At 40.4% G+C, this 22,748-nt stretch overlaps 1 protein-coding gene across 4 annotated transcripts in view; it reads left to right on the top strand.

The window, feature by feature from the left end:
* The first annotated feature begins 4,027 nt into the window (after positions 1–4,027).
* Positions 4,028–22,748, top strand: part of SLC25A26 (solute carrier family 25 member 26) — a 127,407-nt gene continuing 108,686 nt past the window's right edge. The window contains exons 1-3 of one of the 4 annotated variants that reach the window (XM_040628587.1): positions 4,032–4,317; positions 16,122–16,278; positions 20,053–20,162. In XM_040628587.1, coding sequence (XP_040484521.1) covers positions 4,285–4,317; positions 16,122–16,278; positions 20,053–20,162 — 300 coding nt within the window. In that variant the 5' untranslated portion in view covers positions 4,032–4,284. Of the gene's footprint in view, positions 4,318–16,121; positions 16,279–20,052; positions 20,163–22,748 lie in introns of all 4 variants that reach the window. The other 3 variants (XM_040628586.1, XM_008703119.2, XM_040628588.1) reach the window with 3 other exon arrangements.

Genomic DNA, 22,748 nt, shown 5'->3' with positions numbered 1-22,748 from the left:
ACTCAGCGTGGAGCCTGGAGTGGGGCTCACTGCAGGGCTTGACACAGAGCTTGATCTCATGGCCCAGAGATCACGATCTAAGCCAAAATCAAGAGCTGGATGCACCCAGGTGCCTCATACTAGCATTTCTTGAAAAAGAGGTCCCAGGTCATGTTGTAAGATCTGTGTTTCCTAAAGTGCATCTAGTGGAAATAGTCGATGAAGCTTTTACCTTTGTAAAAAAGGAGAGAATATAACGTTTCTTCTTGATACTGGAAGGCATCTAATGAATTGTATTACCTTCCAAGTTACCAGAAAATGACATCAATGTAATTTCTTCTTACATAGTTAAAGACAGTCATTACATTGAAGAAGAAAAGAGTTTCCCCTTAATTTTAGATTAAAAAATTAATCTATTATCTCAAAATTAAGATCAATAGTCTGAATTAAATTCTCTCTTAGGGGCAGAGTTTTATCTAAAACTTCCAAGGTCATTAGTGACTGGAAATAACATTTGTTTTCTCTGAGGGGCATAGTAGTATGTATCACCAAATACTTGTTCACCTCAATAATTTATAGCATTCAGAATCTAGAACATTAATAGGAAAATACTGAATAAATTTAATATTTTCTACATGCCAGGCACTGGACTATGTACTTTCCATGAATATATTATCCAGTCATCACCATCTTATTAGACAAATATGATAATTTAATCAGTTATCGAGGTATAACTTATATACAGTAAAGTGCACCCATTTAAATTATAAAATTTAATGCATTGTTGTAAATGTATACACCTAAGCAGTGGCCAGCGCAATGATGAACAGAACATCTATCACAGCAAAGTGTTCTTTTGTGCCCCCTTTATAATCAATCAGATTGGCCTTACAGTGGCCACTATTTCCCTGAGGGGTGCACCAGGTCCTGGGCTGTGGTTGCTGATGCTTTGCAAGCCAGTGAACCCCCAACCATCTCAGGCTCTTCACAGGCATTCGTTATCATCAGAAATTACAGTAGACATACCGGTCTGGGTGTTCAGTGCTCAAAGGAGGTAGCCACTGCCATCTGTGGGGCCATCATCAGGGCCAACCTTTCCATTGTCCTCGTGCGCAAAGGCTCCTGTGGTAACAAGATCGGCAAGCCCTACAAGTTCCAATGAGAAGTGACTGGCTGCTGTGGCTCTGTGCTGGTGTGCCTCATCCCTGCCACCCAGAGGCACTGACATTGTTTCAAGAAGCTACTGATGGTGGCCAGGATTGACAACTCTACCCCTCGGCCAGGGCCTACAGTGCCACTCTGGGCAACTTTGCCAAGGTCACTTTTGATGCCATTTTCCAAGACCTACAGCTGTCTCACCTCCAGCCTCTGGAAAGAGACTGTGTTCACCAAGTTTCCCTATCAGGAATTCACTGATCATCTTGTAAAGACCTACACCAGAGTCTCTGTGTAGAGGACCCTGGCTCCCGCTAGGGCCACCACATAGTTTTATACAAGAAATGTAAAGTGAATTAAAGCCTGAATAAAAACATATATAAAAAAATAAGAAGGGCACCGGTTTCTGTAGTGGTCATACAGGTTCCAGGTGCTCTTCATTCTTGCCAACAACACTTTTTTTTTTGGAGCCGCTCTATTGGGTATGTCGTATCTCATCAGTTTTCACTTGCATATGTCTGATGTGGTATCCCGTTTCCATGGTAACACCCAGTGATTCTCACCTTCTTGTATTCACACCTTTTTTTAGTTCAATCCCATAAAAAGTAGGGATGACCTGTGTAACAAATGGGCTCTTGTAGGAATGACAACTGAGTGACTTCTGAGGCTCAGTCATAGAAAACATTACAGTTTCTCTCTAAGACCAGTCACTCTGGGGAAAACCAGCTGCCATTAGTGCTAATTTGCCAGTCAGGGGAGTGAGCCGTTTTGTAAGTGGATCCTCCAGTCCCACTCAAGTCTTCAGATATAGCCCTAGCTTATAACCTGATGGCAGACTCATGAGAGACACTCTGAGACTGAATTACTCCACTGAGCCATTCCTGGATTCCTGTCCTACAGAAACTGTGTGAGGTAATAAAAGTTTATTGTTGTTCTAAGTTTTGGGGTAGTTTGTTACCCAGCAACAGGTAACCAGTACAGATTTTGAGACTCGAAAATGCAGTGCTACTGTAGCAAACATTTAAGACATAGGAGTGGCTTTGTCACCAGGCAGTAGATAAATGGAAGGACTTTGAGGAAAGCATTAGTGCAAGTCTACTGATAGAAGCTTGATGGCCTTTGAGGAGCCTGCCAGCAAGGGCTTATGGGTAAATATGGTTGGCATAATTCTAAGATGGCTCTCAAGATTCCTGCTCTGTAATTCATATGTTTTGTACAATTACTTCCCTTGAGTGTGAGTAGAACCTGTTAGCATGATGAAATATAACTTCCATGATTTTGTTGCATTATATGGCAAAAAAAGATTTGGCCAATGTAATTAAGGTCCCTAATCATTGAGTTAATTAAAAGGGAGATTATCTTGGGGGGGCCTGACTTAGTCTTGACTTTCAAGTCTTGAAAGAGACAAATGATAGTGTAAGAGGTTCTCCTGCTTGCCTGGAGGAAGCGAACCACCATATTTTGAGATGGCCTATAGATCCTGACATGTGGCAGACAGGAGAGGACCAGTGTTCTGCAGGCAGCATAGGGGAAGGTGTTGTTGGTAGAGGGAACAACATGGGTAAAATGTGGAGGCTTGAAGTGTATAGTCTGTCTGTGAGTAGTCTAGCCAGTGGGAAGTGTGACAGAAGACACCATCTGGGAAGTGTGTACCATGGTAAGGAGCTGGACTATCTCACGTGTGCAGCAAAAGGGAGTAATTTAAAGCAGGAAAGTGACCTTACCATTATCTTTGGAGAGCACTTCCTATGAACCAGGAACTAAGCTGACAACGTGTATGCATTACCTCATGGAATCTGTAATAGTTCTAAATGAAGAAGTTACTATCATTACCCCCACTTCACAAAGGAGGAAACTCAGTGTTGGAGAAATTATGCCCAAACCTAGTGGGCGAAGCTCAGAATCTGAAACCCTTAAAGGTATGCTTGCTAATCATTTCTAGATTACGCATCTAGATGAGAATAAAGGAAACACAAAACTTTATTTAATAAATGTAAAGGCAGGTCCATTCCAAGAGACTTTTACTAAGTACTTAATATAGTGGTCTTCTAGATATGCGCGCTGGTACCGCAGCGAACAAGATAAGCAAATAAATAATTTAAAACGTAAATAATATTAAGCGCAATAACTGTCAGTAAAAAGTAGAGGATGCTAATTTTTAGCTGGAGTAAGGAAACTTTTTTTTTTTCTTAAAGATTTTATTTATTTATTCAACAGGATAGAGACAGCCAGCGAGAGAGGGAACACAAGCAGGGGGAGTGGGAGAGGAAGAAGCAGGCTCATAGCGGAGGAGCCTGATGTGGGGCTCGATCCCATAACGCCGGGATCACGCCCTGAGCCGAAGGCAGACGCTTAACCGCTGTGCCACCCAGGTGCCCCTGGAGTAAGGAAACTTCTAAAGTCTTTTACTACATGTTTATTTAATAATTAAAAAATTTATTTATTTATTTATTTCAGAGAGAATGCACAAGCAGGGGGAGCGGCAAAGGGAGAGGGAAAAGCAGGCTGGCCGCTGAGCAGGCAGCCCCATCCGGGGTTCGATTCCAGGACCCCGGGATCAGGACCTGAGCTGAAGGCAGACGCAACCGACTGATTCACCCAGGCGCTCCAATTTAATAATCTTTTGATGTTGAGTCCGTTTTATAGAGATTTTAGACAAAATTTGCACACCTAAAACCAAGAGGGAAACCAGAAAAAGAAGTAGTTGGAAATCACAAGCCTAGTCCCCTGAAATTCGTCCGCCCCTCCAGGGCCCCGCCCCTCACTAAGCCCCGCCTCTTTGGGGTTTACCCTTTACCCTCAGCCAGCCTTCAGCTACCCGCTCTCTTCCAGGATCTCGCCGAGGCTCATTAGCTCGCGAGAGTTCCTTCGTCCAGCAGCCTCACAGGCCTGCAGCAGGAAAGGGAGGCAGAGAAGAGTCGCGAGATTTGGCTCAACAACATCCCTCCCCGGACTCCCCCGCCTCCTTCCTGGCGCTCCTTCGGGCCCGGCTTTCCCGGTTGCACGTGTAGTTGTTATGGTTCAATCTTACGTGGCCGCGGAAGTGCAGGCACTGCAGGTCCGCCTCCAAGATGGCGGCGCCCAGTGAATGGGGTCGCGACTCCCTTCTGCTGAACCTCGGCTTATAGCTTTGGAGGTGTCTGCGGGGCCATGGACCGGCCCGGGTTCACGGCTTCGCTGGTGGTGAGTGCTGGGCTGTAGGGTGGGCTCTCGGGGTGCCGGAGTCTCGCACTGGAGCCCGTAGTGGCTTTCGTGCTCTCGTACTTTTCTTCCAGTTAGCGCGTCGAACCGTCCTGGGATCACTGGTCACCAGGCAGGTCTGGGGGTAGCGCGGGGTTCCTAGGCTACCGCCGGGTCTCGTGTCAAGGTTGTGTCATTCCTACCCGGAAAACCGAAGGAGAGGGGGGCGGGGTGCTCGACAGTCTTCCGCAAGATTGTTTACCTAAAGAAAAAAGCCTCAATTGTATGCTGTAACCACACTCTGGAGAACTTGGGAATTAAATATGTGTAACAAAACAAAAAACGCTTACAGACTCCTCCCCGTCAAGGACTGGGTTTTCATTTAGCTTTATCTGTTCACTCTCGGAAAATGACCTATCCATTGAATATAAATCTGCTTATTTTCTTTCAAGCGGTCGTGTAGACTGTGGGTATAGTGATAAGCACAAATAGGTATGGAGCCAATAATATTGTAGTGTTTAATTTCGTAGAGAACGACAAGAATCAACATGTTTTCATATCAAAAACAAAACCTACGAACAAAAATTTCTGTTATGGCAGGTCCAGTAGGGATAGTAGATACAGCAGTGAATACGGTTTGGTCATTGTGGAAGAGTAGGCAGAACAGTAAAAAAGAAAGGAAAAAAAAAAAAAAAAGAAAACGAGAAAAAGAAAGAAAGAAAAAAGGCAGCTTAAAAAAAAAAAAGCTCCCACTGGAGTAATGGAGGCTCAGTGGAATTTCATTTAATTATCAAATGTTTGTTGTTGCAGGTGTTGGAGATAATATGTTGAACAAGCTAGACCTCACAGGGGGCAGGTGGTGGAGACAATAGTAAAATGGCTGTTAGGATAAATGAGATGAGGGCTAGTTTCAGGGTGTTATGGAAAGATGTGCAAGGGGGTGCCTTAGCCTCACTCGTAGGATGATGGTTTTAAACTTAAGTTTGCTGAGACTTGTGTAAAACTAGTCTTTAAAGATCCAAAGAAATGTGTTACCACTTTGAAGTTTTCCTCTGTAGGTAGCGAGACAGTGGTAGTAGTTTTGACAGCATTACCCTGCTAGGAACTGGGGTAAGCTTTTCATGAACATCAACGCTAACAAACAATTAAGTCCTATCCTGGTTTTCCAAATGAGAAACTGGGGTACTGAGAGGTTAGGTAACGTCGCCAAAGTCACACAGGTGAGATCTATTCCACATGTGTAAGTAAGTGTTGGAGCTCAGATTCCAATCCAGGTGGTGTAATGTGGGATTCCATGCCCATAAACACTCCTTGATACTGTTTTTGAAGTCAGCAGCTGTAGCCGTTGCTAAAAACAGGTCAGTGCCAGAGTTAACAAACAGTAGTTTTAAAATTTATTAAAGTGTGGTACAAATGCCGAAAAATATACTTTTTTTCATTATAGTTACACAAGGTAAAATTAGGATCAATAAGTAGTTTTGAGGAAGTTAGATTTCATTCAAGCTAAAGAAGAATGATTTCGTTTATTAAGCACACAGTTTATCTGCCATGTATTTTGTCCATTGAGCATTCTGATAGCTCTTGGAGGTATGGTGGTGAACAAACTCATAAGTACTATTTAAGAAATGAACTGAGGGGTGCCTGGGTGGCTCAGTTGGTTAGGTGTCTGACTTCGGCTCATGTCATGATCTTGGGATACTGGGATCGGTACTTGTGCTCCCTGCTCAGCAGGGAGTCTGCTTGTCCCTCTCCCCCTCCCCCACTTGTGTTTTCTCTCTCTCTCTCAAAGTCTTCAAAAAAATTATTTAAAAAATGAACTGCAGTGGGATAGAGATAGAATAATGTTGGAGGACCTACTTTAGATGGAGTGACCAAGAAAGCCCCCAAGGAGGTGACATCAAACTAAGACATAAAATTTAAGAAAGCACAAGAAATTTTTTTTTTAAAGATTTTATTTATTTATTCGACAGAGATAGAGACAGCCAGTGAGAGAGGGAACGCAAGCAGGGGGAGTGGGAGAGGAAGAAGCAGGCTCATAGCGGAAGAGCCTGATGTGGGGCTTGATCCTGTAACGCCGGTATCACGCCCTGAGCTGAAGGCAGACGCTTAACTGCTGTGCCACCCAGGTGCCCCGAAAGCACAAGACATTTTGTTGAGCAGAGGAGAAAATTCAGGGGGAGCAGCATGAAGGAAAACCCCAGATGGAAAGAATTGAGGATGTTAAAGTGGTGGCTGGGGCGTGGTGGGTAAGGGTGTTGTGGCGGGGGTATATCAGAGAGGTAGAGAAAGTCAGCCTAAGTGAGTCTTTGTAGGCGATGGAAAGGATTTTGGATTTTATTTGAAGCATAATGGAAGCCATTAGAAAGTTTTATTATCAAAGTAGTTCAGCAATGGAGTGGCCTTTCCCCCCCCCCCCTCCCCAGATTGGGAGCGTTATTGAGGCAGGCTGAGCGCTCCTGGGGGAGTTTTGTTTTGCTTACTACTGTTTTACCAGTGGCTGGCATTATATAGGTACTCAGCTTTACTTATTGAATGAATGAATGAATGAATGAATGAAAGGTCTAAATGATTGCTCTTGAAATTTAGATTCTGAGTATTAAATGAGATAATGTTAGATATGCAGTACAGAGCCTGGCATGTAGCAGACATTTAAATACTCCCTAAAGCTTCAGGAGGAGGATGGAGGTTGTAGAGTAGAATATGGGAAGAGCCTCTGGTGTATACTTTAGAAAAGCAGTTTGTAACTAAGTATTAGTAATCTGAAGATGTTCGTAGCGTTTAACTCAGTGAAGATAATAGAAGGCCTCTTAAATGTGAAACACAGGCATGGTTAAGTAGACGGTAATAGATGCAGTTCATCGACTCTTCAGGGGCCATTAACAGTGGTGCTTGTGAAGAGTATGCACTATAACATGGAAAATACTTAGAGAGAAAAATACAACACTGCACATAGGTACATCTGTTTTCATGTTTAATTAAAACTATAAAAATACTATTCCGTTCGTTAAAAAAGGACAATTGCAATTTTCCAAGATAATACAAAATAATTTTTTAAAAAGATTTTATTTATTAGAGAGTGAGAGAGAGCATGAGAGTGGGGTGAGGGGCAGAGGGAGAAGCAGACTCCCTGCTGAGCAGGGAGCCCCATGCAGGGCTGGATCCCCAGGACCCCGGGATCATGACCAAAGCTGAACGAAGGTAGGCGCATAACCTACTGAGCCACCCAGGCACCCCCAAAATAATTTTGATAGTAGCATAATTTTTTATCTTCTAGTTTTTTAAATGTAAAAAAGTACTTCGTATTTTTAAAAATGCCACGCCGTATGTTACATCTCTTTTCCTTCCTGCCTGGCTCTTCTCTCCCCTTCAGTACTTGACTATTTCATTGTCCTCGTAGTTCGTGAATTCATCTGGCTTGTTGGATGAAACCAAAAACATCCTGCTGTAGTAGCTTTTCACCAGTTCTAGGTTACAGGGAAAAGAACCTTGGCAAGTGGGTCTTTGTGTGGTAGCCTGCGTTGTCAAAACATGCAAGTGGAAACCATGCAGAGTGCTCTGAATAAGTGATGAGAAAGCATGTGATTCTTCAGTGACCTCCAAGAATTCTTGTCAGTGGTAAATACAGACCTTTACTGTTGATCGGAAATGTATAGGGAAGTGAACAAAATAGTAAAGATAATACTGAGAACATTGTAATGCGAAGCATTAGAAACCAAGAATTTATTTCCTTGTGAAAAATGTGTCAAAAGTAATTGGACCAGTGCTGGTCTTCTAGTCAGATAACTTACAGAACAAGCATCTTTTTTATGCCCTGGCCAAGTGTCATACTGCTTTCTAAGGTTGGATCAACTTCCAGCATTTTATCCTGTGTGCTTATCAATGTTAGGAAATATCTCCAAGAGTTCCTTTAATGGGAAGACTTTTTGCTGGCATCCCTTCCTCAGGGACATCTTCATCCTTTTGGTCACAGCGACTTTCCTTAATGTTGATAAGTTGGCCTTCACGAATATCCTCTGATGCGTATCTGGGGTCTCTCGGACAGCAGTGTCCACATTCCCATGGCTGGCTGTGTCTTTTTGTAACTTTATATTGGATTTCACTTTCACTTTCAGTGTTAGCACTTTTCATTTATTTGCTGCACTTTCATCTTTTTGGCCAGTTCCCTCTTTTTGATAATCTATTTTTGGAAAATGTCGCTGTGTTAACTGTAATTTGAACCACGGTGCTGGATGAACTTGTGTTACTTGTGGGAATTGAAGTTCATGCATGTTGTTACTGTGTAAAGCAAGGATTGTCTGCTTGACTGTTCTTTTTAAGTTGTTTTCTTAGTGGGGTGGTTCCGAAAAAGCGTTTTCATCCTCTTCATGCAGTAGTGTCTTCTCACTGGGCCTGACCTGCTGAGAACCGCTGGCCGAATGTGACTTGAGGGGGATGGCAGGGGTAATGTTGCCAGGGCTTCTTAGGTAGGGTGAGAAAACAGAAAAAAGAGAAGAATCAAATATTGGACATACTTTGAGAGGAGTTTTCAACATTCTTTGCCACATAGCTTTCTTTTCTGGAAGGTGGCCCCCTAGTCTTCAGTGTGGTGTACAGGAAAGTTAGTATCCGATGATGAAGCGTTGTCTGCACATCTCTAAGGAATTGGGAATTATGCTTCCACCTTTGCTAGGTTGCTTTTTGTGACTTTTTTCTTTATGGCGTTTAAGTCAGAGGGAGCAGGTCTTTTTAGCTTGAGCAGTCACCTAGACACAAGTATATTCTGCCTTTCGATCAGTCAGTGGACACCAGCAGTCAACTGGGACCACCATTGAGAGCCAGTGCTGCGATGGAGGCCTTCGTCCTGTGTCTCAAGTACTAGAAGGCGGGACCACTTTTCCTTTCTCATTTCTCTTTCACCGTGAGAGGGGCTGCTGGGAAAGTGTTAGTGTTTGATCATTGTAAAGGACTTATTAATGTGCTTTTGTTACCACTTCCCAAACAAATGCTACACGTCGAAATAAACATTTAATATTGAGAAAATATATATGATTCAGCATTTGAATAACATTAATGAAATGTCACATAGAGGAAAGATAAAAATTGCACCTGTGGTTTTCCCACCTCCACAAAGTAGGTATCTTTATCTGTTCAGCGAGACATATTTTTTAGCCTTTGCTCTGGTACTTGGGAAGAGTGCCTCAAAGATACAGTCCCAGCCCTCCCGGGTTTACAGTCAAGTAGGAGGCCGACATTAAAAAGAAAATGAAACAAAATTTAGCTATGCAGTGGCAAGGAGTGATTAAAAAGTAACCATTTCCTGAGCACTTTAACATGTGCCTCTGTTGTTTTTTCATAGCCTAAGTCATATGGAAATTTGAACATAAATATTCCTCAAGTTTTTGAAGTTGGTGCTGAATTGTTCTTGCCGTGCATGACACGATTTGGCTTTGTATGGAGTGTGTCCATGCGTGATTCTTATCCAGGGAGCAGAGTTGGGGGAGACGTTGCAATTCATTATTACTAATGAAGGACTTGAATTTATATATTCTATATACGAACATATGAGATTTAATATTTGAATATAATCTTCAGTCTTTGTTAAGTCTTTTTCATGGCTTTTAATATTGTCATGTCAGAAATACTGCATCAGGAAACTTCGAAGGATATTTATAGTAACATATTAAAAACAATAATTCATGTTTATTGATAAGTGATTAAGACTGGCATTTTGCAGTCTTTACTGGCATTTCCAGGAGAGTAGGTGGTCTGCTATAGACAGGAGACAAGGGCTCACTAATTGTATTTAATTCTCATATAATCTCAGTTGTGAAATAGGTACTATTATTTTCCCCGTTTCATGTATGAAGAAGTCTAGACTTAGGGTGAAATAGCTTTCCTAAGGCTCAGTTGAGATTGAAGCCAGGTCTGTCTGTCTGATGTCAAAGCTATGTTCTTAGACAATAGTAAATCTGAAAGAATTTCTGGAGAAATGGAAGGATATTCAAGTCAAATTCTAGAACCATTACTGTGTGCTTGAGAATAGCCTCACTAAACAAAAGTGTGCCGACACAGCCTTTTCCATCAGGAGGTGAGGGTAAACAGAATTTCTGGAGAAGTCATCCTGAGTAGACCACAGAGCTGTCAGTGTCAATGTGGAATGCTAAGTAGCAGACAGATAGCAGTGCTTTCAGTGGTCACAATTACCCTGGCAAACCACAACAGGGACAGTTAAAGAGTGATGGACTGTTTTTCTTCTGAACGTTTAGTCTTATAAAGTGTTTTCTCATCATCTCACATTCCCATTTAATTCAAACCAGCAAACAGGTGCAGAAGCCCTGCTATTATGAGGTTCTGGGTTCGATATTTAGAACAGAGGTGACTGACGTAGTTTCTGTTCTGAAGGATCTTAATGTCAGCTCAGGCATAATGGTTAGTTAGTACTGAAGGTGAAATATAAACGGAGTTATATGGGGGAGTCAAGGAAGTAGTATTTAATTCTGACTGGGAGCTTGGGAAGGACTTTAGAGGGCATGTGGCATTTGGTCACACAGTGAACAGGATTTCGGCGGGTGTGTATGTGTGTGTATGTATGTACAGAGGTATGGTGGCTGGGGAGTGGGTGGTCTGCTGTAGACGGGAGACAAGAAGCATAGGAAGGACATTCCACACTGAAAGAAAAACCTAAGCAGGAAGGAGGGCAGAACTGAGAAGTTTTAGGACATGTTCAGGAAACAGATTGGGTGAGGCTCATGGACTGTAAGAGGATGCAAAATGAAGCTGGATAGGTAGTTTAGGGTCCATGGGTCGAGGTTCTTAGTTACCTCTTATTAAGTGCCTACTATATACCACATGCAACCAGGGAATTGGGACTTTTTTTTTTTTTTTTTGGTGGAGCAGTATTCATTTTGAAAAGCTTTACTTTTCTATGTTTATAATACTCTTCACAAAACTGGAGTAATATAAAAATTAGCAAGATAGTAAAAATACTACTCATCTTGAATTTCTTTCCATAGAAGTCATAACTTGTAGCAATTCAGTGTGTATGCTTCCAGACTTCTAGTTATGCATATATACAAATCAGTACACATTTCTTTGAAAGGTGAGATGATATAGCATATATTCTATAGCTTATTTGATCAATTTAAAAAGATAACGCATGTTTCTGTGCTGGTGTGGTCAGATTGACCTGATTCTTTTAAAGGCTGTGTAGCAATCCATTACTCAGAGATAACATAATTTATCTAGCAAGTCCCCAAGGATGGACCATTAGGTTATTTCCAGTTTTTTTTTTTTTTTAAGATTTTATTTATTTATTTGTCATAGAGTGTGCACACAAGCAGGGGGAGCGGCAGGTGGAGGGAGAAGCACAAAGCCCCATGTGGGACTCGACTCCAGGACCCTGGGATCATGACCTGAGCTGAAGGCAGACGCTTAACCAACTGAGCCACCCAGGCGTCCCTATTTCCAGTTTTTTACTGTTACAAATAATGCTGTAGTAAGCCATCTTGTATATTTATGCACTACTCTGTGGAAGAAATGTTTAGAAGTAAAACCACAGGATCAAGGCTTTGTAATTTAAAATTTTCATTTTGCCAAATTGTCCTTCAGAAGCTTATAATAATTTGTTTCCCTTAATAGTGCCTATAACTGTTCTTCATGTTTTTAACCTTTCCTGATTTATTGGGGAAAACGTTTTGTTTTTATTTGATCATTAATGATGGGGAAGCAATATATTCATTTCGTTGGCTGTTTATATTTTTCTTTTGTGAGTTGCATGGTCCTGTTTTTGCAGTTTGTTTTTAATTCGATGTACCTGTTTAAGGTTGATTTGTAGTGGGGCGCCTGGGTGGCACAGCGGTTAAGCGTCTGCCTTCGGCGCGTGGTCCTGTTTTTGCAGTTTGTTTTTAATTCGATGTACCTGTTTAAGGTTGATTTGTAGTAACTTCTACCATAGAGGTAGTAGCTTTTTATTTGGGGTATTGATTCATTCATTCTTTAAGTAGTTATTGAGTGCCTGCTATGTACTGGTGCTGGGAACATACTGGTTAACAAAACAGGTATGCAGCTTACTGTCTGGTGGGATGCACGGACACTGAAGGAATGGTCAGATGCTCAACTATAGAACTAAGATTGTGATCAGCAGGTGCAAAAAAAGGGTCTAAACCCAGATGGGGGGATAGGGAGCATCTGTGCACAGTCCTAGAAATGAGGAAGATCAGATGACTTGGGAGGAAAAGAGAGAGCAAGGCGGCAAGAAGGTGCCAAGCCAAGGGCAATGGCGGTGGAGCCGAGCGGTAGATGGAGTCCTGACTTGCAGAGCCTCGTAGGCTGTACTGTGATTTTCTTCTTTATCCTAAGGGCTCTTGGAAAGTTTGGGAGACTTACAAGCTGGAGAGTGGCAAGGTGAAATTGAAATTTGCATTTCACGAAGCTGATGCTGCCATTAGCGTAGAGGGGCCAGGAGCACTGTAAGGAGAGCGAGTCTTGGTGGGGAAGAAGACAAGTGTGTCGGGAAGCAGAGGCAGCACTTGTGTGTGAGGCAGAGTCACCGGAGGCTGCCTTGGTGGGGAGAAGACCAAGGAGGGATGTTTCTCAGGGAAGCCGTCTCAAGGGTCTGACTGGTTCTTAGCTGTCAGTCAGGCCAGTGGCCTGTGATGATTTCGCTTACTTCGATTAGCTAGGTGCTTTGGTTTTGTTCTCTAGTCGAGCAGCAGCGGTTTCTTTTTTTCTGTTATTGTGCCAGCCTCCTTTTGAGAAAGAAAGGTTTTATAGCATGCAGTCTTGAATTTTTTTAACTCCCAGAGTAATTTCTTTTTTTTTTTTTTTTAAAAGATTTTATTTATGTGACAGAGAGACAGCCAGCGAGAGAGGGAACACAAGCAGGGGGAGTGGGAGAGGAAGAAGCAGGCTCATAGCGGAGGAGCCTGATGTGGGGCTCGATCCCAGAACGCCGGCATCACGCCCTGAGCCGAAGGCAGACGCTTAACCGCTGTGCCACCCAGGCGCCCCTCCCAGAGTAATTTCTAAGTGCTCATTAGATACTTCCTCTCTTCAACCTGCCAGCATTTTACATTTATTAAGTTAGAGGCATATTTACATAAAGTCCTCAATAAATTGTTATGTCGTAGTAAGGCTTGCTGGTTATCGGGGTTATGTTCTGTATATTGGATTTTGTCTCGTCCTTAACTACAATTTTCAACGTAAGCTACCACAGATCTTGAAATGAATCTTGCCTGAAGAGAGAGAGACAGAGGGAAAGTGTGTGCGCGTGCATGCGATCAGGGAGGAACAGAGGGGGAAGGAGAGGCAGGAAGCATCTGAAGCAGACCCCCAAATTCAGCCCAGAGCCTGACGTGCAGGGCTTGATCCCATGACCCATGAGATCATGACCTGAGCCGAAACCAAGAGCCAGATGCTTAACTGACTGAGCCACTTAGGTGCCCCTGCCTGATAACCTTTTTGATAAATGATCATAAATAAAATAAATTTCTCAGACTAAAGAATAAAAGAATTTGATGGAGTTCCTTATATTCAACTGATGTTGGCTTGGGCATTTTGAACATAATTATGTGCAAAACAATATTAATGTAAAATTATAAGCATTCCCAAAAGTTTTTGTTTAAATCGTAAATATGTTGCTGTGTGGCAAAATATATTGGTATTTCTTTTTTCCTTTTTCCTATTCTCTGTTAGCTGTTTTTTTTTCAGTCTCATGAATTATTAAATGACATTTGAGTTACAGAAGTTTGAAATCTGCAAAAGCAATTAGTAACTTCTGATTCGTGTTTTACTAGATAAACAGATTGAATCTGGTTATTTTATTCTCTGAAGGTAAGAATTCTGATGAAAGAAGGGTTAGAGAATCAATGCATGCAAAGTAGCCAACTAATTAAAAGACCAATTAACTTACTGATTAAAATTTAGCAGTAGATAGCTGGCATCTCTCTGAATCCTCTCCTAAGATTAAAGAGAAAATTACAATGACATGCAGCATGTTTGTAAAGAATCTAGTCCTATTAGACATTCCCATCGGGATTTTTGTTTTCCTTGTATTTTGAGAAAATGAAGAGGCAGGTGCAATATTTTATTTATGTACTGAATTTTACAAAATCCTTTAAAAAATAATTGAGAAAAATGTTGGAAAAGGTTGGCTCTTTTTTTACTTTCGTACATTGCTAGGAACATATTCCTGTGACTTAGAAAAAGGCGGCCTTTATTTTAAGAAAGAAGTCCCAGTTACTTATCATTCTTTGACTGCCTCTTGTGGTTTTCTTCTGGCACATCTCTGGGTTGTTTGGGTGACATCTCTTAGGTCATTTGCAGAGGAGACCTTCGTGGTCTTTTATGTTGTTACGTGGTCTCTTAGGCTGATCATATAGTATGGTATTAATATTTAAGGTAATGTACTTTCCCGTTTCTATTAAAATAATTTTTAATAATTTACCTCTCCTAGTTCATTACTGGATTTCTCATCAGAGTAATTTCATTTTTGCAGTGAACTCTTGCACTGGTTTTATGGTGAGTGGTAAGTAGAGCAGAGTGTGTTTGCTGTGTACTAAGCTTTGTACCGCCTGAGCACTTTGTGTACCCAAAGGATGGAAACAACTCATCATTTTGAACTTTGGCTGTATGTTTGAATAATACTGTATCTAAGTTTTTAATATATAGCTTTAATATATATATTTCTACTTTTTGAACAGGTAATATATTCATCTTCAAAATCGAAAAGATGAGAAAAGTTATTGATCATTTTAAAAATTACTAAGTAGCAACCATATCAAGAGTCTTTTTCTCTTTGTCATTCTTTTGTCTGCTCATGGCAAACTGGTTTTGATTTCACATTTTTAAATGAGGCCTTTTAGACTTTGTGTATCGAGCTTTCTTTGACACTGTTCTTGAGTTCATATTTTTCAGAAATGTTTTTCCTGATTTTTTTGCTCTAAGTTTGTAACCAGTTTAAAATATTCTGTATAGGCTCTACTGTAATCATCAGCTGCAAAGTTGGTGTTTGCAGCTTCTCCAAAACAACACGATGTCTTTTGGGAGATGACTAGCTGGGGCCAGGTTTTAATACGCTCTGGGAACTTAACCCCCCCCCCCCATTTTTTAACTTAATTTAAAAATTATCAAGGAATTTTTAAATATACACAAAGGAGAGCAAATACTACAGGAATCCTTAGATGTATGAATCTTAAAATACAGATCTGGATTCCCAAGGACCATTACCTATTTCAAAATGGAAGTCTCCCCCAGAACAGTCTTACTTCAGTTTTACTCGTTTGTCAAGAAGACAAAAATATAACATTTGGTCTGATATGGAAGGGTCGGCAAGATTTAAGTGATAAAAATAAGGTGCAGCACAGCACGTATTGTATATACTTTTTTTTTAAAAAAAGGAAAATAAAGTTCATATTCATATTTGCTTGTATACGCCTAGAGTAACTCCAGAAGGGTACAGTAAGGAACCCGAAGTGGTTTACCTGAGTTATTAGACGAGGGAAAGAGACTTTGGACTCTTAACCTTTCTGAGATTGCTTGTTGACTTTTGAACCATGTGGAAGTATTAAAAATGAATTTAAAATTAATTTTAAAAATAAAAATTTATTTAAAAAATTACAGTTTAAGGATATAGCACAACAATGGTTATTTCCCCAAGAAAATCTATAAATTTAGGTAGAAGGTCCTGTGCTATGCCAAATAAGCTGTGGACTGATAGGTATGAGAAATATGCTTTAAAGATTACCTTTTTCATATCCCTACCCCCAAATGGCGGAGAGCTTACTTAATTGTAACCTTCTTTCCTTTTCTTTTCTTTTTTTTTTTTAAAGGCTGGTGGGGTAGCAGGTGTCGCTGTTGACTTGATATTATTTCCTCTGGATACCATTAAAACCAGGCTTCAGAGTCCACAAGGATTTAATAAGGCTGGTGGTTTTCGTGGAATCTACGCTGGCGTTCCTTCTGCTGCTATCGGATCCTTTCCTAATGGTAAAAATTATATGGATATTCTCACTGCAAGAAAACCAAGATAATGAGATTTCTTTTCAGAATGGTCTCTGGTGTTACTCCATGTAGACTTGCTCGTGTGTTGTAGCTTATCTCTGGAATTTGTTTTCTGTTCATTAACTCACTGCTTTTGGATCAGCTAGTGCTAGAGATCTCATTCTGCTATATTTGTAATAGAATATGAGCAATCTTTCTAAAATGGTTTTCCTTGTTAAAATTCCCAGTTAGGATCGTGAAAATGTTACTCTAATATTGGTTGTCATACCTCAGAGCAGTGCTTCTCACCCTTGCCCGCACACTGGAATCTCTTGGGAAGCTTTAAAAAATACTGATGCCTGTGTCACCTCCAGAAGTTTAATTGGTCTGGGCTTTGCCGGGTATCAGGGGGTTTCGTCGCTTCCGAGGTGATTCCAGTGTGAGGCTGGGTTTAATAACTACTGCCTTGGAGATTCTTTTGGAGCCCGTGAACCTAAGAGGCCTTAAACCTTTTCTGTCCTAACTAAATTGCTCTTAGACGATGCAGCCAGCGCCCACTAACCTCCTCCTGGATACTCTCCTTCGAGTGTCCTGCTTTTGTTGTAGGTTTGGAGTCGCATTATGTGATTTATAGTCCTCTTATTTTGTAATCGGTATCTTTTTATTTAATCTACTTTTTGGTGTACTTGTTTTGGATACTTCTTTTGTTTACTGATGCTTTCAGTGGCACTCAGTAACAAACCAGGCAAACAAAACAACCGCCCCCCCCCCCCATTATAGAACCTCTGCTCTAGGAGATTCTTAAACTCTGGAGTTTTTTCTCAGGATAATTCATGAGAAATTCTTCCATGTTCACCTGATACTTAAATGTTCATCTGTGTTCATCCGGAGCATGGTATTCACGTAAAGATTGGTAGGGCAGAGAGAAAATAGTGTTTTGGTCCTTTGGTTTCTCTCTCTCTTCTTCTCCCTCCTGCAGCAGCCCTTAGGACAGCAAACTGTCTGCGAGGTTGTCCTTCAATTTGCATTTGTCTCACTGCTTTCAGCAAGTTACTGTTGAGCACCCACTGCCTGTCAGGTCTAGTCCTCTGTGTGGGAGAGATGCAGCTGTTCCTCAGTTTCACCACACTGCAGTCGCCTGAAGAGGTTAAAGTACCGATGCCTGTGTGCCCCTTACAGAGATGTGATTTCATTGGTCTGAGGTACGGCCTGGGCATTGGAGTTTAAAAAAAAAAAATCTATTACGGTATTTCCTTCATCATTTTAAAAGTTCTCTTTCTCTCACAAATTGCACAGAGGAATTAGTGTTGGTGGACGGTAGTATCCGCAATAGTCTATGGAGTACATGGTGCTTTTAGGCTCACAGGACTGTTTTAGATTCTTGCCAGCAGGACTTTCCGTACATGTGTTTTTGAACTTTTGCATGTGTGAGAAAATGTTTTTCTTGCCGTACTTATTCTGTTTTTTTTTTTTTTGCCATCCACAGAACTCAGTGGTTGGGTGATGCTGGGTTAGTCAGTCAAAGTGCCCGTGGTTGAGAAATGGCCTTTTTGTTTTTCTGTGAATTTTTGGTGAATAGAAGTTTTCTGTGTGGCACCTTTTTTTTTATTTTTCTTTTCTTTTACTGTTTGTTAAGGTTCCGGGCCGACTACAGTACACCAATGTAACATTCAGTGGCTGTAGACTTTTCTGAGAACATACAGTGGTCCCCCTTTATCTGTAGTTTTGCTTGCAGTGGTTCAGTTACCCATGGTAACTGAGTGGTCCAGAAGCAGATGCTCTCCTCCTGATGCAGCATCAGAAGGTCAGTAGTAGCCTACTGCTATGTCACATGCCTACACCATTCATCTCACTGCATCTCATCACGTGGGCATTTCATCATCTCACATCATCACGAGAGAAAGGGTAAATACAGCGTAGGTATTTTTGAGACAGAGACCACGTTCATGTAACTTTCATTACAGTGTATTGTTATAGTTGTTCTATTTTATTATTGCTGCTCATCTCTTACTTGGCCCGATGGAGAAATTAAACTTTAGCCCAGATCTGTATGTATAGGGAAAAATGTAGTATATGTAGGTTTTGGTACTGTCCATCATTTCAGTCATGCACTGGGGCTCTTGAACAAATATCCTGTGCATAAGGGGGGACTGCAGTATTCTGCAGGAGTTAAGAGTTGGGGGAAGAAGGGGACTGAGGGTTGAAAGAGGAGACCGCAGACCCTATTCACGATCTTTACTTTCATTTAGAAGGGAATGTAGAAAAACCATAGGTTTATGTTTTTAAAGAGCTAGAAGAGGGGCGCCTGGTGGACTTAGTCAATTAAGTGTCTGCTTTCGGCTCAGGTCGTCCTGGGATCGAGCCCCGTGTTGGTTTCTCTAGAAGAGACTGTAGGTATCAGCCCAATTTCTGTTCTTTGTTGTAACTTGTCCAGAGCCTCACTTGGAACCTTGTGACATCATTTCCAATTAGTGGCATTTTCTTGGGCGTCACCTTGGAGAATTTTGGTATTTATATTTCCTTTTTTTTTTTTAAGTAGCCTCCACACCCAACATGGAGCCCAAAGTGGGGCTTGAACTCTTGACCTTGAGATCAAGACCTGAGCTGAGATCAAGAGTTGGATGCACCCAGGTGCCCCTAGGATTTACATCTCTGAAAGATTTGTCTATCACAAAAGTAGCAATATAGCCTGAACAGGTTGAGGTGGTTAGCCAGGAAAACCTAGAAACTTGTAGCACTTTCTCCCTTCCCTGGGGGTGGTGTGGGAGGGTGAAATGGGTAGCAGGTGGAACTTACTGCTGAATGCAGTTATAGATATTCTAGCTGTATATTTAGTGAGTGTGCTGAAGTAGGAAAAGCCTTATTGAGACCCACTGTGGGAATAGGGACTATGTTAATTATGTAAAACTGTTGGCATTGGTTATTACTCCTTCAGGTACGGGAGTCCTCATTTGGCCCGGTGTTTATTTTTGTTAGCAGCCTGAGGAGAGTTTAAAAGCTTGTTGACTTTAACTGTTGAAAACTGATTTTCACTATGAAGCTCTTTTTCTGAGTGTTTTAGACTTTGATGTGATTTTGTTCAAATGTCCTTCAAAAGATGAATTGGTCATTCATTTATCTTTCATGCCTTATCTTTTATGGAAGTGATAAACATCTTTTGATTAACAGTACATGGCAGGTTTTAAAGCCCTCTTGTGCAGTTAAGATTAGTTCATGGTGATAGGGGTAGCTTTTTTGAGATTTTGATTGCCAGTGGTAATTAAATAGTTGATTATTTCCTTGATGTAAAGATGACATGATATAGTAAAAAGTAGCCATAGTTATTTTGAGTGAACAGCAATAAAACATTATCAAATAGATACTTTATTTAAAGCATATGTTTTCAGTCTTAACCTGTCTATAAATCAATGTAGTGGGTTGTTTTATTGTATGTAAAGATAATTTGGATCACAGAAATTCGTATGTTATTCTAGAATGCTTACTAAAAAATGTCAAGTGACTTATTTAATACAAAATGGTGAATGTTAGGTTAACTGTTAGGCTCCCTCAGGGCTGGGATCATGTCTTCTGCATTTTTATAAGTCCAGGTTTGGGCATATAACATGGACTCGGTAAATTCTACAAGAGTGGGGCAGGGAGGAAGAGTATTTCTCCAACTATTATGTTTATCTCTTACCTCACAATTTATAATTAGAGTTGTAATTTTTTTTGAGAAACATTTCCAAACAGTTTGAATGTATATTTAAACTTTGTGAAAGACTGGTTTGTTTTAAATTTCAGCTGCTGCTTTTTTTATCACCTATGAATATGTGAAATGGTTTTTGCACACTGATTCATCTTCATATTTAATGCCTGTGAAGCATATGTTGGCTGCCTCTGCTGGAGAAGTGGTAAGTAACAAGTTATGCATCTGAAATACTTAAGGAGTGCAAATCATGCATATGTCTGTGGTACAGATGATACTTTATTTCATTTTTAAAAGACAGTTCTTTTAAGTTATGAGAGTCATAAACACCAATAAATGTAAATGGATTAAACATGATAGTTATAGAGTCTAGATAGGATGAAAGAAAAATCCAGCAATGGGCTATTTTCAAGAGACGTACCTAAAACATTAGTTTCTAGAAAGAATAAAATTAAGGAGACGGAAGTAGATATCCATGCACATTGTGGTGGCTTTGTATTGTGTCAACATGACTGAGCTGGAACTCCATTTCCTAGAACTCCCTTTCCAGAATGGTTGCAGGTTATGCTGGCTACAAAAGAAACTAGCACAAGATTTGTAAGGTGGAAGTGAAGCAACAGTTGGGTCGATGCTTATAGGATTGGTGTTAGAGTCAGGCACTGTTGCAGTTCATACACCTCATCTCTGGTCTACAGCCTCTCCAGTTCCTACTGGATCGTCTCCTTCAGCGTCTCTAAATTCTGAGTCAGATGTGTGGGCTCTGTGGTGAAGAATACTAGCTTATGCTACAGGTCACCCACATCATTGAGGTTGGTGAGAAACAGGTGGATCAATTTATCCTTGCTCTTCCCCATTTCACATCATTTCATCCTTGCCCATCGCCTGCCCTCTAATTTCTGTCCTAACGCTAGATGCAGAAGCAACCATTCTATATAACCTGCTTAATTAGCTCCCGCAATTACTGTTCACACCTGTAATAACCCTTTATTCTTATCACTTACAGTGGTTCTACTTGTCTGATAAACTCAAACCAATACAGAAATACAAACTGAAAAAGAGCTGATAGAGTAATGACAGTATTGGGCAAAAAAACAAAGACTATTGTATAGTGATACAAGGAATGATTCTTTTGGGAGATGTAACAAACCTGAACCTGGAATAAATAATATAGTCTCAAAATATAAAGGAGAGATTGCCAGAAGTACAAGGAGAAATGAATAGAAATGTAATTTTTAAAAATTTAATTTTTCTTTGATCATGATAAGTGTACCCTTTAGTCCCCATCACCTATTTCACCCATCCCTCCACCCAGCAAAACTATAATCTTTGTTGGAGATATTAACTTCTAGGGATAAAAGTCTTAAGACCAGGCAGGCAGAAACGTTTATTGAGACCATAGAAGATGTGAACAAGAAAATGACAAGAGTGGGCTAATGGATATGTGTAGAGCTCTGCACCTAACAGTTGAAGATTCTTCATTTTTTTCTAGCATACTTGGAACATTAATGAAAATGTATAAACCAGTACTACAACAAAGTGAATTTCAACAAATAGTGTAGAGACAATGTCATACAGATCATTCGGTATCTGATTATAATGGAGTAAAATTGGAAAGCAATGACAGGATAGGCAGTCCATCTCTCAGTTTTATTCTGTTGATCTCTGTCCTTATGCTGGTACCACACAGTCTTGATTATTGCAGTTTTGTGTTAAGCTTTGAAATCAGTAAGTGTGAAGTAGTCCAACTTTGTTCTCTGTCAAGATTGTTTTGCCTCTTCTGGGTCTCTTGCATTTTCTTGTGAATTTTAGAATCAGCTTGTCAATTTCTATAAAAAGGCAACTTAGATTTTGATACAGATCCCATTGAATCTGCAAATCAAGAGGCTGTTGCTATCTTAAAAATACTAAATTTTCCGATCTATACATACATGATATTTTTCCATTTAAGTATTACTGAATTTTTTTCAACAGTGTTTTGTAGTTTCAGTTTTACACTCCTCTCACTAATTTATTCTTATTTATTCTTTTTAGTGCTGTTTTAAGTGGAAATTTTTAAAAATTTCATTTTCAGTTCATTGCTACTTATAGAAATGAATTCATTTTCATATATTGATCTTGTATTCTGCAATTTTGCAGAACTCAGTTATCAGTTCTAAAATTATTTAGTGGATTCCTTAGGATTTTCTATACACAAGGTCATAGCCTCTGCAAATAGAGGTAGTCACACTTCTTTCTTTTCATTCTCTATGCCTTCTCTTTCATTTTTCTTGCCTAATTGACCTGGCTAGAAGCGCTAGTACAGTGTAGAATAGGAGTGATGGGAGTGTACATCCTTACCTTTTTTCTGATCTCAGGGACAAGGCATTTAGTGTTCCACTATTAAGTATGATGTTAGCTGTGAGCTTTCCATAGATGTCCTTTATCAAGTTGAGGGAGTTGCCTTCTATTCCTGATTTGTTGGGTGAATTTTTATTTTTTACACTGTGAAGGTTAAATTTTGTCCATGTTTCTTTTCTGTTCATCTATTGAGATAATAATGAGACTTGTTTTTTATTTTGCTGATATGGTGTATTACTTTAACTGATTTTCAAACATTAAAGCACTCATGCGTTACTGGGATAAATCTCACTTGATCATGGTATATAATGCTTATTACTTAGTGCTAGGTTTTGTTTACTAGTATTTAGTTGAGGACTTCTGCTTCTTTATTCACCAGAGATATAAGTCTATAGTTAACTTTTTGTGTCTTGCTGGCTTTGGTATCAAGGTGAAACCGGTCTCATAGCAGGAG

The sequence above is a fragment of the Ursus maritimus genome, unplaced genomic scaffold (assembly GCF_017311325.1).
Source record: "Ursus maritimus isolate PB19 unplaced genomic scaffold, ASM1731132v1 scaffold_14, whole genome shotgun sequence".
NCBI lineage: Eukaryota > Metazoa > Chordata > Mammalia > Carnivora > Ursidae > Ursus > Ursus maritimus.
The sequence above is the reverse complement of the archived record's forward strand: the minus strand, read 5'-3'. Positions and strand labels throughout refer to the sequence as shown.